General features: G+C 35.0%; 2 protein-coding genes across 7 annotated transcripts in view; one reads left to right on the top strand and one right to left on the bottom strand.

Annotated features, from left to right (window-relative positions):
• The window catches only part of LOC110208550 (damage-control phosphatase ARMT1-like), a 78,488-nt gene that overhangs the window by 24,222 nt on the left and 38,601 nt on the right, over positions 1–15,665 (top strand). The window lies entirely within an intron of this gene.
• The window catches only part of RMND1 (required for meiotic nuclear division 1 homolog), a 52,409-nt gene that overhangs the window by 14,933 nt on the left and 21,811 nt on the right, over positions 1–15,665 (bottom strand). For all 5 annotated transcript variants that reach the window (XM_020986608.2, XM_078155072.1, XM_020986605.2 and 2 more), the window contains 2 exons: positions 15,033–15,133; positions 3,963–4,069 (listed from right to left, as the gene is read on the bottom strand). In XM_020986608.2, coding sequence (XP_020842267.1) covers positions 3,963–4,069; positions 15,033–15,133 — 208 coding nt within the window. The remainder of the gene's footprint in view (positions 1–3,962; positions 4,070–15,032; positions 15,134–15,665) is intronic.

Genomic DNA, 15,665 nt, shown 5'->3' with positions numbered 1-15,665 from the left:
TCTCCTGGTTCTGCTCACTTCACTCAGCATTGGTTCCTATAAGTCCTTCCAGGCTTTTCTGAAGTCTGCCTGTTCATCATTTCTTATAGCATAACAGTATTCCATTACATTCATATATCACAACTTGTTCAGCCATTCCTCAATTGATGGACATCCCCTCAATTTCCAATTCTTTGCCACCACAGAAAAAACTGCTATAAATATTTTTTTACATGTGAGTCTTTTTCCCATTTTTATGATCTCTCTGGGATACAGCCCTAGAAGTGGTATTGTTGGATCAAAGGGCATGCACATTTTTATAGCCCTTTGGGCATAGTTCCAAATTGCTCTCCAAAATGGTTGGATCAGTTCACAACTCCACCAATAATGCATTAGTGTTCCAATTTTCCCACATCTTCTCCAGTATTTATAATTTTCCTGTTTTGTCATGTTGGCCAATCTGGTAGGTGTGATGTGGTACCTCAAAGTTGTTTTTGGTTTGCATTTTTCTAATCAATAGTGATTTAGAGCATTTTTTCATATGATTATAGATGGCTTTAATTTCTTCATCTAGCCTATTCATATCTTTAGACCATTTAACAATTGGGGAATGACTTGTATCTTATAAATTGGTTTCCTAATCTTAAGATGGGGATAATGACAGCACCTAACTCATAATGTTATTAGATCAGAAGAGATAACATCTGAAGTGCTTTGCAAACCTTAAAGCACTATATATAAATACACTAGCTATTATTATGATGTATACATTAAATGAACTTTAGAATTTCCTGAAGACCAAAAACCTAAGCAGACTGAAAGGTTTTTCATAACAAAAAATGGTATAACTGGGGCAGCTAGGTGGTGCAGTGGATAGAGCACTGGCCTTGGAGTTGGGAGGGCCTGAGGTCAAATCCAGCCTCACACCAAACATTTGACTACTAGTTATGTGACCCCGGGCAAGTCACTTAACCTTGATTGCCTAAAAAAAATGTTATCACCAAAATTAAAAGAAAAGAAATAAACTGGGAAAAAGTATTTGTAATAAATATATCAGATAAAGGTCTGACATCCAGAATCTATAACACAGATCTAATAAGATTAATAATATACAATCCCTAATAGAACAGCAGTTAAAGGAGCTGATAATTTGGAGTGAGGTTTTTTTCAGTTTTTGATTTTTAAGAACTCTGACCTTAACAAACATCAACAAAAATGACTACTACCATATAAACAACAGAACAAGAAGGGATGGGTGTATATGAAACTGCAAAACTATTATGTCTAGCTTGCTTTTCTGTGTAAGTATATATCATAAATTCAACATGTTACTTTCAGAGTTGTCCTGCTTATTTGTGATTTCTTCTGGCCTTCAGGAACACATTTTTTTTGGAGAAAATAATAAATTTTTAAAAACCATATGAAAATATGCTTAAAGTCCCTCATAATATAATGAATACAAATCAAAACTAACAGGAATTAACTTGGAATTAGATGCTGGTAGAGTTTAAGGGAAATAGGAATGCTAAATCAAAGTATCTACATGAAAAAATGCTATAACAAAAATATTTATAGCAGCTCTTTTTGTGGGGCCAAGAACTGGAACTTGAGGGGATGCCAATCAATTGTGGAACTGCTGAACAAGTTGTGGTATATGAATGTAATAGAATACTATTGTTCCATAAGAAATGATGAGCAGGTGGTCTTCAGAATAACCTGGAAAGACTCACATGAACTGATGCTGAGGGAAGTCGACAGAACCAGGAGAACATCGTACACACTAACAGCAACATTGTGCGATGACCAACTTTGATAGACTTAACTCTTCTCAGCAATACAGGGATCTACGACAATTCCAAAAGACTCATGATGGAAAATGCCATCCACATCTAGAGAAAGAACTATGGAGTCTAAATTCAGATTGAAGCATACAATTTTATCTTTTTTTTTTGTTTCTTCTTTTTCCCTTTGGTTCTAATTCTTCTTTACAACACGACAAATGTGGAAATATGTTTAATATGATTACACATGTATAGCCTATATCAGACTGCATGTCATCTTGGAAGGAGGGAGTGGAGGGAGAGGAGAAAATTTAGAACTCAAATCTTATAGACGTGAATGTCGAAGACTAAAAACAAACAAATAAATAAAACTATAAAAAACTGTAAAGTATTATTGATTAGAGAAATGCAAACTAAAACGACACTGAAATACTACCTCACACCTATTAGGGTGGCTAATATGACAGAAAAAGAAATGATAAATGTTGGAGGGAATGTGGAAAAACTGAGACAGTAATGCACTGTTGGTCAAATTGTTAACTGATCCAGCTATTCCAGAGAGCAATATGGAACTATGCCCAAAGGGCTATAAAACCGCATATCCTTTGATTTAGCAATACCACTATTAGGTCTGTATCCCAAAGAGATTTAAAAAAAAAAAAGGAAAAGGACCTATTTGTACAAAAATACTCACAACACCTCTTTCAGTGGTGGCAAAGAATTAGAAATTGAGGGGATCCCCATCAACTGGGAAGTGGCTGAACAAATTGTGATATATGAATATAATGGAATACTATTGTGATAAGAAATCATGAGCAGGCAGATTTCAAAATATTCTGGAAAGACTTACATGAACGGATGCAAACTGAAGTGAGCAGAACCAGGAGAACATTGTACACAGTAACAACAATACTGTATGACAATCAACTGTTAATGATTTAGCTATTCTCAGCGATGCAATGATCCAAGATAATTCCAAAGGACTCACGATGAAAAATGCTATCCACCTCCAGACAAAGAACTGATGAAGTCTGAAAGCAGTTGAAGCATGGTATTTTTCACTTTTTTGGGGGGGGAGTAGTGGGGGGATTTAATCTGTGTCTTCTTTCACAACATAACTAATATGGAAATAAGTATTGTATGACTGCACATGTATATCAAACTGTTTCCTGTCTCAAGGAGGGGTGGAAGAGAAAGAGAATCTGGAACTCAAAATTTTAAAAAATGAATGTTAAAAAATATCTTTACATGTGATTAGGAAAAAATATTATTAAAATAGGAATACTATCACATTGTTGGTAAGACAGTAGTATGGTACAGGCATTTTGGAAAGCAATAGAGCAATACTAGTCATAAAACTGATCATATCTTTCCAAACAATGCTTCAAGTCCAGATTTCCCCTTCCTCCCAAAAAGAAATAAAAGGAAAAGATTACCTAGTTGTACAAATAAGATTAACAGTATTCCCTTTGTAATAACAGCAAAAAATTATAATATCTCTATGTCTAATAATCACAGAAAATCTGATAAATGGTATATTAATGTAATGAAATATGATGGTATTGTAAAAAGCAATAAATATGAAATAAAAGGGGAAATACTGCAAGACCTATAGGAAGTGATGGAAATCTAGATCATCAGAGTTCGAAACATACACAGTGACAAGAATTAAATTTTAAAATATTTTCTAAAGAACAAAATGGGTAGCACAATAGACCTAGAAGAGGGCACAGAACAAAAACTTTTGTTGGTTATTCATTTGGTTCTAAATTATAAAATGCAGGCATTATGTAAGATTTTTGCTCCTTAGTCTGGAAATTTAACGTATTATTTGTTTCTGTAGTTCAGTGCTTCTTAAACTGTGGGTCTTGACCCCACATGGCAGCAGTAAAAGGTTTCTTAACACACAGTGACCAAAAATTAATTAAAAATCAAATGCATAATGAATCCAAGGTGTTTCTGGCAGTGCTTTCCCATGATGCATCGTGCAACTTTACTGCAGCCTTGGTTTGGAACACAAAGCATGCTCGTGTTACACTGCACATGCCCTCAGGCCATGCAATGCCAATGAACACTGCTAAAACAGGAAGCCCTGGGTTAAATTAATCTGTGAAAATGTGTCAATCTTTTCTATTAATTTATAAACTCTTAATGACCACTAACAAGCTGTGAAACACACTAAACTGAGAAATAACAGCTTACCTGAAAGGCAAAGGGCATTTGAAAAGGCAAATTTCTCCAATATGATTTCATCTAGGTCCAATTCTGAATTTAACCTGATTTCCCCTCTATGAAGTTTTGACTGACCCCTATGAAAAGGAAAATAGAAAAATAAACAAATCCTATATTAGAAATCCCTTTACAAATCTTTCTTATTAAAAACTATTTACATTATATAGGGATGTAGGTACATGAATTAGTAGGCTACAACTATCTTTAAGGAGGCAGGTGGTGGCACAGTTGAGAGAGCCCCCGCAGGGAGAAAACCCATGAAAATCTGGTTGCTGACATTTTCAACCTGTAGGACTCTGGGTAAGTCACTTAACCTATGTCAGCCTCAAGTTTCTTCATCTGTACAACAGGCATCATAATAAGTAGCACCTAGCTCCCAGGGTTGTTGAGAGGATAAAATAAGATAATATCTACTTGTAATATCATTGACAAACCTTAAAGCACTATATAAATGCTTTTGTTGTCCTTTAGTCATGTCTGACTCTTCGTGACCCCATATGGGATTTTCTTGGCACAGATACTGAAGTGGTTTGCCATCTCCTTCTCCAGCTCATTTTACAAAGGAAGAAACTGAGACAAACAAGGTTAAGTGTCATACAGGGTCATACAGCTAGTGTATGAAGTAGGATTTGAGCTCAGGTCCTCCTGACTCCAAAGCCAATGTTGTTCTATCCACTGAAACCACCTAGCTGCCTTTATAATAAAGGCTATTTATAATTATTATGTGAATAAAGAATTGTATACTTATCCAAGTACTAAAGTGTATAACTGTGAATTAAGATAGATTTAACACACGTCTATAGTTTCTGAAATCAAGTAGAACTCTGAAGCATAACATTTTTAAAAAATCTCTATAAAATAGTTTGATGCTTATTAAATGTCCAATATTCTCCTGATTCATATTATTTAGATGACATTTTTAGTTAAATGGACTTTACTAATACTTAAGAACACTTCACCTATTAAAATTTTTAAAAGTTCTATCACAGATATATTTAAAGGATGTAACAGTTCTCAAAAGAATTGTAAACTGTTAATGATCATATGAAACACTGCTCCAAATCACTAATAAGAAAAGATACAAAAATGAAAATAGCTCTGAGGTTTTATCTGCTATCCAGAAAATTGGCAAAAATTACAAAATATAGGAATAGTCAGTGTTGAAGGAGTTAAGGAACCACAGGCAAGCTACATAACTACTGGTGGAAATGTAGCTTAGCTTAACCATTCTGGAATGCAATTTGGCATTTAGCTAATAAAGTGGCTAAAATGTTCATACTCTTTAACCTGAGGATCCCAATACTAGGCATATACCTTAGTGTGGTCAATGATAGAATGGCTGCATATACTAGAAACAAAGTAGATGCCAAATGATTACAGAATAGCTTTTAAAAAATTGTGGCATGTGAATGTAATGATAGGCTATTGTGCCATGAAAAATGAAGAAAATGAAGACTACAGAGAAGTGTGGGAAGATATATGAACTGATAGAAAAAGTAGAACCAGGAAAACTACACACATACACAATGATTACAACAATATAAACAGCAAGAGCAGAAAAAAGCAACTGATTTGCTATGAGATTATAATGATGAGGTTTCTCCCTGAAAAAAATGGGAAAACCCTTCCTTCTTTGCAGAGATGGGGGATTAAAGGTATGAAGCAATAAACATACTGTTAGGCTTGGTTGATATCTTGGTTAATTTTGCTGAACTGCTTTCCCCCACCCCCCCCAGTAATAAAGCCTAGCTCTCTGAAAAAGAGAAGGTGGAAGGATACACATGAAAATCAAGATGATATAAAAACAGAAGGAATCAACGCACTTTTTAAAAAACAAAAGCACAGTAAAAATAACTCTAAGGTTTCACTTCACATCTACAAACTGGCAAAGATTAAAAGGCCATTAGTCAATGATGGAAGGAATATGGGAAGATGGACACAGTAATACACTCTTAGTAAAGAAAAAAAAGTTCAATGGTTTCTGGATATCAATTTGGAATTACTTGTAAAAAAGTGACTAAAATGTCCATCCCTTGAACTCACCCACAAAATGAAAGTGAATAGCAGAGTGGATTAAGAACCTGAATCCTCCAATATATTGTTTACAAGAAACATACTTGGAGCAGAGAGACACATACACAGCAAAGGTAAAAGTGGATAGAGTCGATTCTGTTATGCTTTAATTGAAGTAAAAAAAAAAACAAACCACAGGGATAGCAATCATGATCTCAAACAAAGCAAAAGCAAAAATAGATCTAATTAAAAGAGATAAGCAAGGAAACTACATCTTTCTAAAAGGTACCACAGATTTCCAATGAAATAAGATCAATACCAAACATATATGCATCAAATGGTATAGTATCCAAATTCTTAAAGGAGAAGTTAAATGAGGTACAAGAGGAAATCAACAATTAAACTATACCAGTGGGGGACCTCAACTTTCCCCTTTCAGAACTAGATAAATCTAACCAAAAAATAAACAAGAAAGAGGTTAAGAAGATGAACAGAATTTTAGAAAAGTTAGATATTACTGGCCTATGGAGAAAAGTGAATAGGAATAGAAAGGAACATCCCCTTTTCTCAGCAGAACATGGCACCTACACAAAAATTGATCATATATTAAGTAGGGCATAAAAACCTCACAATCAAATGCAGGAAAGCAGAAATATTCAATGCATTCTTTTCAGACTATGCAATAATTTTTTTTCAATAATAAGATTAAAAGATAGATTAGAAAAAGACATATAGATTAAAATTAATTGGAAACTAAATAATATAATCTAAAGAATGAGTGGGTCAAAAAACAAATCATAGGAATAATTTCATTAAAGAGAATGACAACAATGAGACAACATATCAAAATTTATGGGATGCAGCCAAAGAGGAAAATTTACATCTCTAAATGTTTACATCGATAAAATAGAGAAAGAACAGATCAATCAATTGTACATGCAACTAAAAAAAGTAGGGGGAAAAAAGATTTTAAATCCCCAATTAAAAACCAAATTGGAAATTCTGAAAAGCAAAGGAGAGATTAATAAAAGTGAAAGAAAACCATTTAATAAATAAAACTAAAAGCTGGTTTTATAGAAAAAAAAACAACAACAATAAAATAGATAAACCACTGGTTAATTTGATTAAAGAAAAGAAAGAAAACCAAGTTACCAGTATCAAAAATGAAAAGAGAAAATTAAAGCAATTATTAGGAACTATTCTGCCCAATTATGTCATGAAATCTGAAAATCTGAGTGAAATGGGATTAACAGAAGAAATAGAATACTTATATAATCCTATTTTAGAAAAAGAAATTGAAGAAGCCATCACTGAGCTCCCTGAGAAAAAATCTCTAGGACCAAATGGATTCACAAATGAATTTTACCAAACATTTAAAGAATAATTAATTCCAACACTACATAAACTATTTGGAGAAACAGACAAAAATGGAGTCCTACAAAATTCCTTTTATGGCACAAACAGAATGCTAATACGTAAACCAAGAAGAGCAAAAACAGAGAAAGAAAACTAGAGACAAATCTCCCTAATGAATACTGATGCAAAATTTAAATAAAATACCAACAAGATTACAGCAATACGTCACAAAGATCATACAGTATGATTAGGTGGGATTTGTACCAGGAATGCAGAGCTGGCTCAATATTAGGAAAACTATCAGCATAATTGACCGCATCAATAATGAAAGCAACAAAAATCATGATTATCTCAATAAATGGAGAAAAAGCTTTTAACAGAACACAACATTCATTCCTATTAAAAACACTAGACAGTACAGGAATAAATGAAGCTTTCCTTAAAATGATAAGTAATATTTCTCTAAAAGCATCAGCAAGAATTATCTGTAATGGGGATAAGCTAGAAGCCAACCCAATAAGATCAGGGTTGAAACATGGATGCCCATTATCATCACTATTATTCAATACTATACTAAAAATGCTAGATAAAGGAATAAGACAAGAAAAAGAAATTGAAGGAATTAGAACAGGCAATGAGGAAATAAAACTATCACTCTTTGCAGAGGATATGATGGTATAGTTGGGGAATCCTAGAGAAACAACTAAAAAACTTGCTGAAATAATGGACAACATTTAGCAAAGTTGCAGAATATAAAATAAGCCCACGTAAATTATCAGCATTTGTAGATATTACCAACAGATTTCAGCAGAAAGAGACAGAAAGAGAAATTCCATTTAAAATAACTCCAGACAATATAAAATACTTGGGAGTCTACCTGCCAAGACAAACCCAAGAATTATATGAATATAATTACAAAATACTTTTCACACTAATAAGGTCAGATCTGATCAATTGGAAAAATATTAATTGCTCATGGGCAGGCCATGAAAATATAATAAAAATAATTCTACCTAAATTAATTTACTTATTCAGTGCTGCACCAAACTACCAAGAAGTTATAGAAAACAATCATAACACAATTCATCTGGAAGAATAAAAGGTTAAGAGTAACAAGGAAATTAAAGGGGAAAAAAAATGTAAAGGAAGGTGGCTTAGCCATACTAAATATCAAACTGTATTATAAAGCAGTAATCTTCAAAGCAATCTGGTACTGGCTAAGAAATTGAGTGGTGGACCTGTGGAGTAGATTAGGTACACAATACACAGGAGGTAAATGACCACAGCAATTTAGTGTCTGATAAATACAAAGATCCCAGTTTTGTGGACAAAAAGTGCTAAGAAAACTGGAAATCGGTTTGGCAGAAACTAGGTATAGATCAAAATGTCACAATGTACACCAAGGTAAGGTCAAAAGGGATTTAGACATAAAGAGTGATACCATAAGCAAATTAAAGGAGTATGTAATAGTTTCCCTGTCAGATCTATGGGTAAGTGAAGAATTCATGACTAAACAAGAGACAGAAAACATTGCAGGATGTAAAATGGATGATTTTGATCACATTTAATTAATTTTTTTTTGCACAAACAAAACCAATGCAGTCAAGATTAGAAGGAAAGCAGAAAACTGCAGAAAAAATTTTACAGCAAGTTTCTCTGATAAAGGCCTCATTTCTCAAATATATAGAGAACTGATTCAAATTTAAAAGAATACAAGTCATTCCCAATTGATAAATGGTCAAAGGTTATGAATAGGCAATTTTCAGACAAATCAAAGCCTGTGCTAAATCACTACTGAAGACAGAAATACAAATTAAAGCAACTCTGAAGTACCACCTTACACCTATCAGATTGGCCAATATGACACAAAAGGAAAATGATAAATGTTGAAGGGGATGCGGGAAAATTAGGACACTGATGCACTGTTGGTGCAATTGTGAACTGATCTAACCAGTCTAGAGAGCAATTTGGAACTATGCCCAAATGGTATAAAACTGTGCATACCCTCTGACCCAGTAATACTAGGTCTATATCCCAAAGAGACCCTCCCACCCTCCAAAAAAATGAAAAGGAAAAGAATATGTATGTGTATATATATATATGTATGTACATACACACATACACAAATATTTATAGCAGCTCTTTTTGTGGTGGCAAAGAATTGGAAATTGAGGGGATGCCTATCAACTGGGGAATGGTTGAATAAGTTGTGTTTCATGACTGTGATAGAATATTGTGCTATATGAAATGATAAACAGGATGCTTTCAAAAAAAATCTAGAAAGACTTCTGTGAACTAAAGCAAAGTGAAATGAGCAGAACCAGGAGAACATTGTACATAGTATGAGCAATACTGCACGATGATTAACTATAAATGACTTGGCTATTCTCAGCAATACAATGATTCAAGAGAATTCTAAAAGACTTATGATGAAAAATGCTATCCACATCCAGAGAAAGAACTGATGGAGTCTGAATGCAGATCAGAGCATACTATTTTTTATTTTCTACATTTTTTTGTAGGTTTTTTTGGTCTGTGTTTTCTTTCACAAGATAACTAATGTGGAAGTATGTTTTGCATGACGGAACACGTAAAACCTATATCAAACTCCCTGCTATCTCAGCAAGGAGGGAAGGAAGGAGAGTGGGAAAGAATTTAGAACTCAAAATTTTAAAAAAACCTATGTTAAAAAAATTTTTTTACATGTAATTGGAAAAAACGTTAAAAAATAAGATAAAATGTCCAGTCCTGTAACTCAGCAATTTCAATAGATTTCAACACATCTGCAATACAAATTTATAATATATCCCAAGGAGGTCAAACAGAAACAAAGGTCCAATATAAACCATAATATTCACAGTGGTACTTTTTTGTGGGTACCCATCAACTGCAGGAATGGCTTAACCAAGTATGATATATACATGTAATGAAAGATTAATTAGGTATAAGAAATGACTTATGAGGAATTGAGGGAAACATGGAAAGCTTTTATGAATTCATGCAGAGAATACAATACCAAAAGGACAATATACACAATGACTACAAATGCAAAAATCACTAAAGGAAGGCAAAGAGGCAAATACTGAGTAACTGAAAAACTAATAATAATCCTGGAGAATATATAATAAAGTATAATTTTTGCTTTGCTATCAATGTTAGTTTGTTGCAAAACAGGTGCTTAGAAAGCTATAGCAAAGTGAGGCATGCGGACATCTCCTAACTGCAGTGCTCACGGCAAATATTTACAAGACCACCAAGAAAATAAAAGCAGTTTTTTGGCCAACATTTGTTATAGAGGAAGTTAGGGAAATTTCATGAAGAATTTGATAAGATCCTTTAAATTAAATCAATATATATTTTTAAAGTTCGTACCCTGGGTAAGACACTTAACCTCTTTGTGGCCTACGCAACCCTCTATAATTGTAAATTATTGTATTATATACTTGTATTATATAATTGTAAGTAACCTGCACTGGTGAAGGAAGTTCCTCACTAGGAAGTCCTGGTGAAATCACAGGTCTGATACAGAAAAAATTTCACAGTTATCTTTTGTTTTTATGTCACATTCATTTCCAAATATATCCTTCCTCTTCCCTACCCAGTGAACAATACTTTGTAATACAGACAAAAAAAAAAGTAGCAGCAGTTCAGCAAAAGCACTACCTTCTAGATTCCTCCTGATATCAAGGTGTTTCCCTTATATATGGGAACATTTTATCAGAGAGAGAATCTTGTTTAATGATTCTTTGATCATTACTATCAGGGAACCCACAAAAGAGAGTAAATGTACATTCACCAAAGGTGTTCTCCAATACCATAGCGGGAAATCAAGGTAGAGTACAAGCTAAAGAATGATTCCCTATAAATGAAGAGGTTGTTCAAATGTTCTTTGTAGATGACATTGTGCAGATACTACCAAGCCCTGGAACACTGTAAAGCTACCAAATGAGATCTTCAAGAGTTTAGCAAGTGGATAAAGAATACCTATTGTCTAGAATTACAGCCCTGGCGGAGGCACAACAGTGGCATGAAAGCAGTGACTTGCTTGAATTCTCCCCCAAAGCCCTCCAAATAGGTAAAAAATGGCTCTAAACAAATTCTAGAACAGCAGAACCCACAAAAAGACAGAATGAAATAAATTTCCAGCCCAAGACAACCTGGATGGTTGATTGGAAAGGTCTATTACACCAGGCTAGGAAAGGAACGCAGTTCAGCATGGGCACTCATGCAAAGACCAGACTTCAGCGAACCTGAAGCAGGCCTGAGGACTGAATCACGGGCAACTGTAGTGGTTTCCAGACTTCTCAACCCGCAAACACCAAAGAAAACTTAGAAGGTCAGTAGGAAAGGTCTGTGACTGCAGTGAGAGAGAAGCTTGGTTCCAGCACAGCACCTGGGCAGAGGCTATTCCAGAGCCCTCAGCTCACAGACTGAGGGGGAATCGAGGGGCTGATCATAGGGGGATTGCAGGGATATCTTTGCTGGTGCTGAGGCAGGAGTCTCTTGTTTTCCCCGTGCTTGGATCTGGGTCACAGTTCTGGATGGTGTCCTGGCACAAGAAGGAGCACCGGAGTGGTGGAGCTTGGTGGAGAGCGAATCCTCCTCAAAGTTCCAAGAAAAGAGTGCTTGTGGTCACTCACAGACCAGAGTACAGACCAAGAAAGGAGTGAACACCTCACCCTTGATTGTACCACCTTGAGAGAACTGAAAATTTACAGATCCCTAGCAGTATCTCTGAAAACAGCTGCACAAAACCCCTAAAACTTGGGACAGCACATTCTCCACACTTGGAAGCAGACCCCTACCTTAACAAAGCCTTTAAAACTCAAGTAATTGGCTGGAAACACGAGAAAACTGTGCAAAAAAAAAGTCAAGACCATAGAATATTTCTTTGGTGATTAAAGAAGATCAAAACATATGACCAGAAGAAGACAACAAAGTCAAAGCTCCTATATCCAAAGCCTCCAAGAAAAATATGAATCAGTTCCAGGCCATGGAAGAACTCAAAAAAGGATTCTGAGAAGCAAGTACAAGAAGTAAAGGAAAAACTGGGAGTGACATAAGAAAATCATGAAAAACAAGTCAACAGCTTGCTAAAGGAGACTCCAAAAAAATAATGAAGAAAATAACACCTTAAAAAATAGCCTAACCCAAACGGCAAAAAAGGTCCAAAAAGCCAGTGAGGACAAGAATGCCTTAAAAAGCAGAATTGGCCAAATGGAAAAGGAAGTCCAAAAGCTCACTGAAGAAAATACTTCCTTAAAAATTAGAATGGAGAAATTGGAAGCTAGTGACTTTATGAGAAATCAAGACATTGTAAAACAAAACCAAAAGAATGAAAAAATAGAAGACAACGTGAAATATCTCACTGGAAAAACAACTGACCTGGAAAATAGATCCAGGAGAGATAACTTTAAAATTATTGGACTATCTGAAAGCCATGATCAAAAAAAGAGCCTAGACATCATCTTTCAAGAAATTATCAAGGAAAACTGCCCTGATATTCTAGAACCAGAGGGTAAAATAGAAATTGAAAGAATCCACCAATCACCTCCTGAAAGAGATCCCCAAAGGAAAACTCCTAGGAATATTGTAGCCAAATTCCAGAGTTCCCAGGTCAAGGAGAAAATATTGCAAGCAGCCAGAAAGAAACAATTCAAGTATTGTGGAAACACAATCAGGATAACACAAGATTTAGCAGCTTCTACATTAAAGGACCAGAGGGCTTAGAATATAATATTCTAGAGGGCAAAGGAGATAGGATTACAACCAAGAATCACCTACCCAGCAAAACTGAGTATAATCCTTCAGGGGAAAAAATAAACATTCAGTGAAATAGAGGACTTTCAAGCATTCTTGATGAAAAGACCAGAGCTGAATAGAAAATTTGACTTTCAAATACAAGACTCAACAGAAACATGAAGAGGTAAACAGGAAAGAGAAATCATAAGGGACTTATTAAGGTTGAACTGTTTACATTCCTACATGGAAAGATGATATTTGTAACTCATGAGACCTTTGTCAGTATTAGAGTAGTTGGAGGGGGAAAAAAAGTATATGTATAGAGAGACAGAAGGCACAGGGTGAGTTGAAGAGGTAATATCTGGAGAATAAAATTAAGGAGTGAGAGAGGATGATACCGGGAGAAGGAGAAAGGGAGAGGTAGAATGGGGTAAATTATCTCACATAAAACAGACAAGAAAAGGCTTTTACAGTGGAGGGGAAGTGGGGGAAGGTGAGAGGGAAAGGGAATGAGTGAATCTTATTCTCATTGGATTTGGCTTAAGGAGGGAATACCATACACACTCAATTAGGTATGGAAATCTATCTTACCCTACAGGAAAATAGGGGGGAAGAGCATAAGAGAGGGAAGGATGATAGAGGGGAGGACAAATTGGGGGAGGGAGTAATCAGAAGCAAACCCTTTTGAGGAGGGACAAGAGTCAAAGCAGAGAGTAGAATAAATGGAGGGTGAGATAGGATGAAGGGAAATATAGTTAGTTTTTCACAACATGGCTATTATGGAAGTCTTTTGCATAAGTACACATGTATAGCCTGTATTGAGTTGCTTACCTTCTCAATGAGGGTGGGTGGGGAGGGAGGAAGGGAGAAAATTTGGAACCCAAAATTTTTAAAACAAATGTTAAAAATTTGTTTTCACATGCAACTGGGAAATAAGATATACAGGCAATGGGGTAAAGAAATCTATCCTGCCCTACAGGAAAATAGAAGGGGAAGAGGATAATAGGGGGGGATAGAAGGGAGGGCAGATTAGGGGAAGGGGTATTCAGAATGCACACCGTCTTGGGGTGGGGGGAGGGACAAGACGGGGAGAAAATTTGGAACTCAAAATCTTGTGGAAGTGAATGTTGAAAACTAAAAATAAATAAATTAATAAATAATGCTGTAAAATTAATAAAAAATGCTGTAAAATGGAAAACTTACACAGCTCACCCATGTATATGTAAATATATGGTATACTATAAGATGGACAACCTACAACTCAACTATAAGGAATGTGTGTGTGTTTGTATAATATATCTAACAATGCAGGACAATGTTCTGTAAACTGATAATGAATAAAATCCAGAACTGAACAGAAGAAGGAAACTGCTTTTGGGAATTAGCAAAGTTCTTTTAAATGGTCCCTGGCTTTTCCCTAAAACAAAGGCCCATATTTTTCATGCCAATGTTATTCTATGTTACTCTGGTGATCTCATAATAATGCCATGAATCATGAATTACTGCAGTCTCTGAATCATTCAAGGTGAAATTCAAAGCATAATGAAGGGGTACATGATAAGCATGAACAGGTTGCAACATATCACAAATAGGAAATCATATGGGGAAGGAGTAAAAAGGACGTCAAAGAAATCTGTGATTAAAAAAGAAGAGGGACTGGTCACTTGGTAAGAAAAAGGAATAATCAACGGACAGCACATATCTGCACTACTGTATCCTTGAAATATCAAGGGGACTCAAGGAAGGCACCTGCTGTGTTGGGTGCATTTCCTGTGTTGAACTTATGGGAGGACACAGACAAGATGGGACGGGCAGGGTTGGGTGAGCTGCATTCTGTACTGCTAGAGGAAACGCCCACATTAATGAGATCACAGAACTACTGCAGTATTGGAGATATTCTTTTAGTGCAGTTAATAGTAAGCTGCTTACTCTGCTTTCATGTAGTTAAGTTCTTCATTCTCCCAGTGAACCAGTGCCATTTCATAGGGCTGAACTTCATGTTTTTCCAAAATTTGCATCACATGGTTCATCTAGAGGAAAATAAAAATCAATCCCAAAAAGAGATGATTTAAAACACATGAGTATTCTATGATGCTAATATCTGAATTTTTTCCATAATACTTGTTAACTTTTTTTTGGCTGCTTAAGTTTGTTTTTAAAGTTATGGTTCAATTATTATAATAATAAATTAATCTTGATCTTGATGTTGACAGGGTATAGTTTACAATGCTTAAATTTTTTAAAAAATCTCTTGTAAAGTAATGTTTAGTTTGGCCTATTCTCAATGAATAACACATAAATTATCTATTTTGCAGATTATGCACTGCAAATGTTTAATCACAAGCAGGTTCTTGCTTGCAAATTACTCTCCCATCATTTACTATAATAATTCTATATAAATTATCTCATTTGAACCTTGAAACAACCATGTGTGGTAGGAATCACTGGTATTTTAATCTCCCATGTTACACAGGAAATTGAGGTTCAAAGAGTTTGTGACTTAAACCATAAATAAGTTAACTAGCTGATTAAATCATTAGTAGGTGTCAGAGGTATATTAAA

This window comes from Phascolarctos cinereus, unplaced genomic scaffold (genome assembly GCF_003287225.1).
Source record: "Phascolarctos cinereus isolate Bilbo 61053 unplaced genomic scaffold, phaCin_HiC Scaffold_5;HRSCAF=322, whole genome shotgun sequence".
Classification (NCBI taxonomy): Eukaryota; Metazoa; Chordata; class Mammalia; order Diprotodontia; family Phascolarctidae; genus Phascolarctos; species Phascolarctos cinereus.
This window is presented reverse-complemented; position numbering and strand designations above follow the sequence as displayed.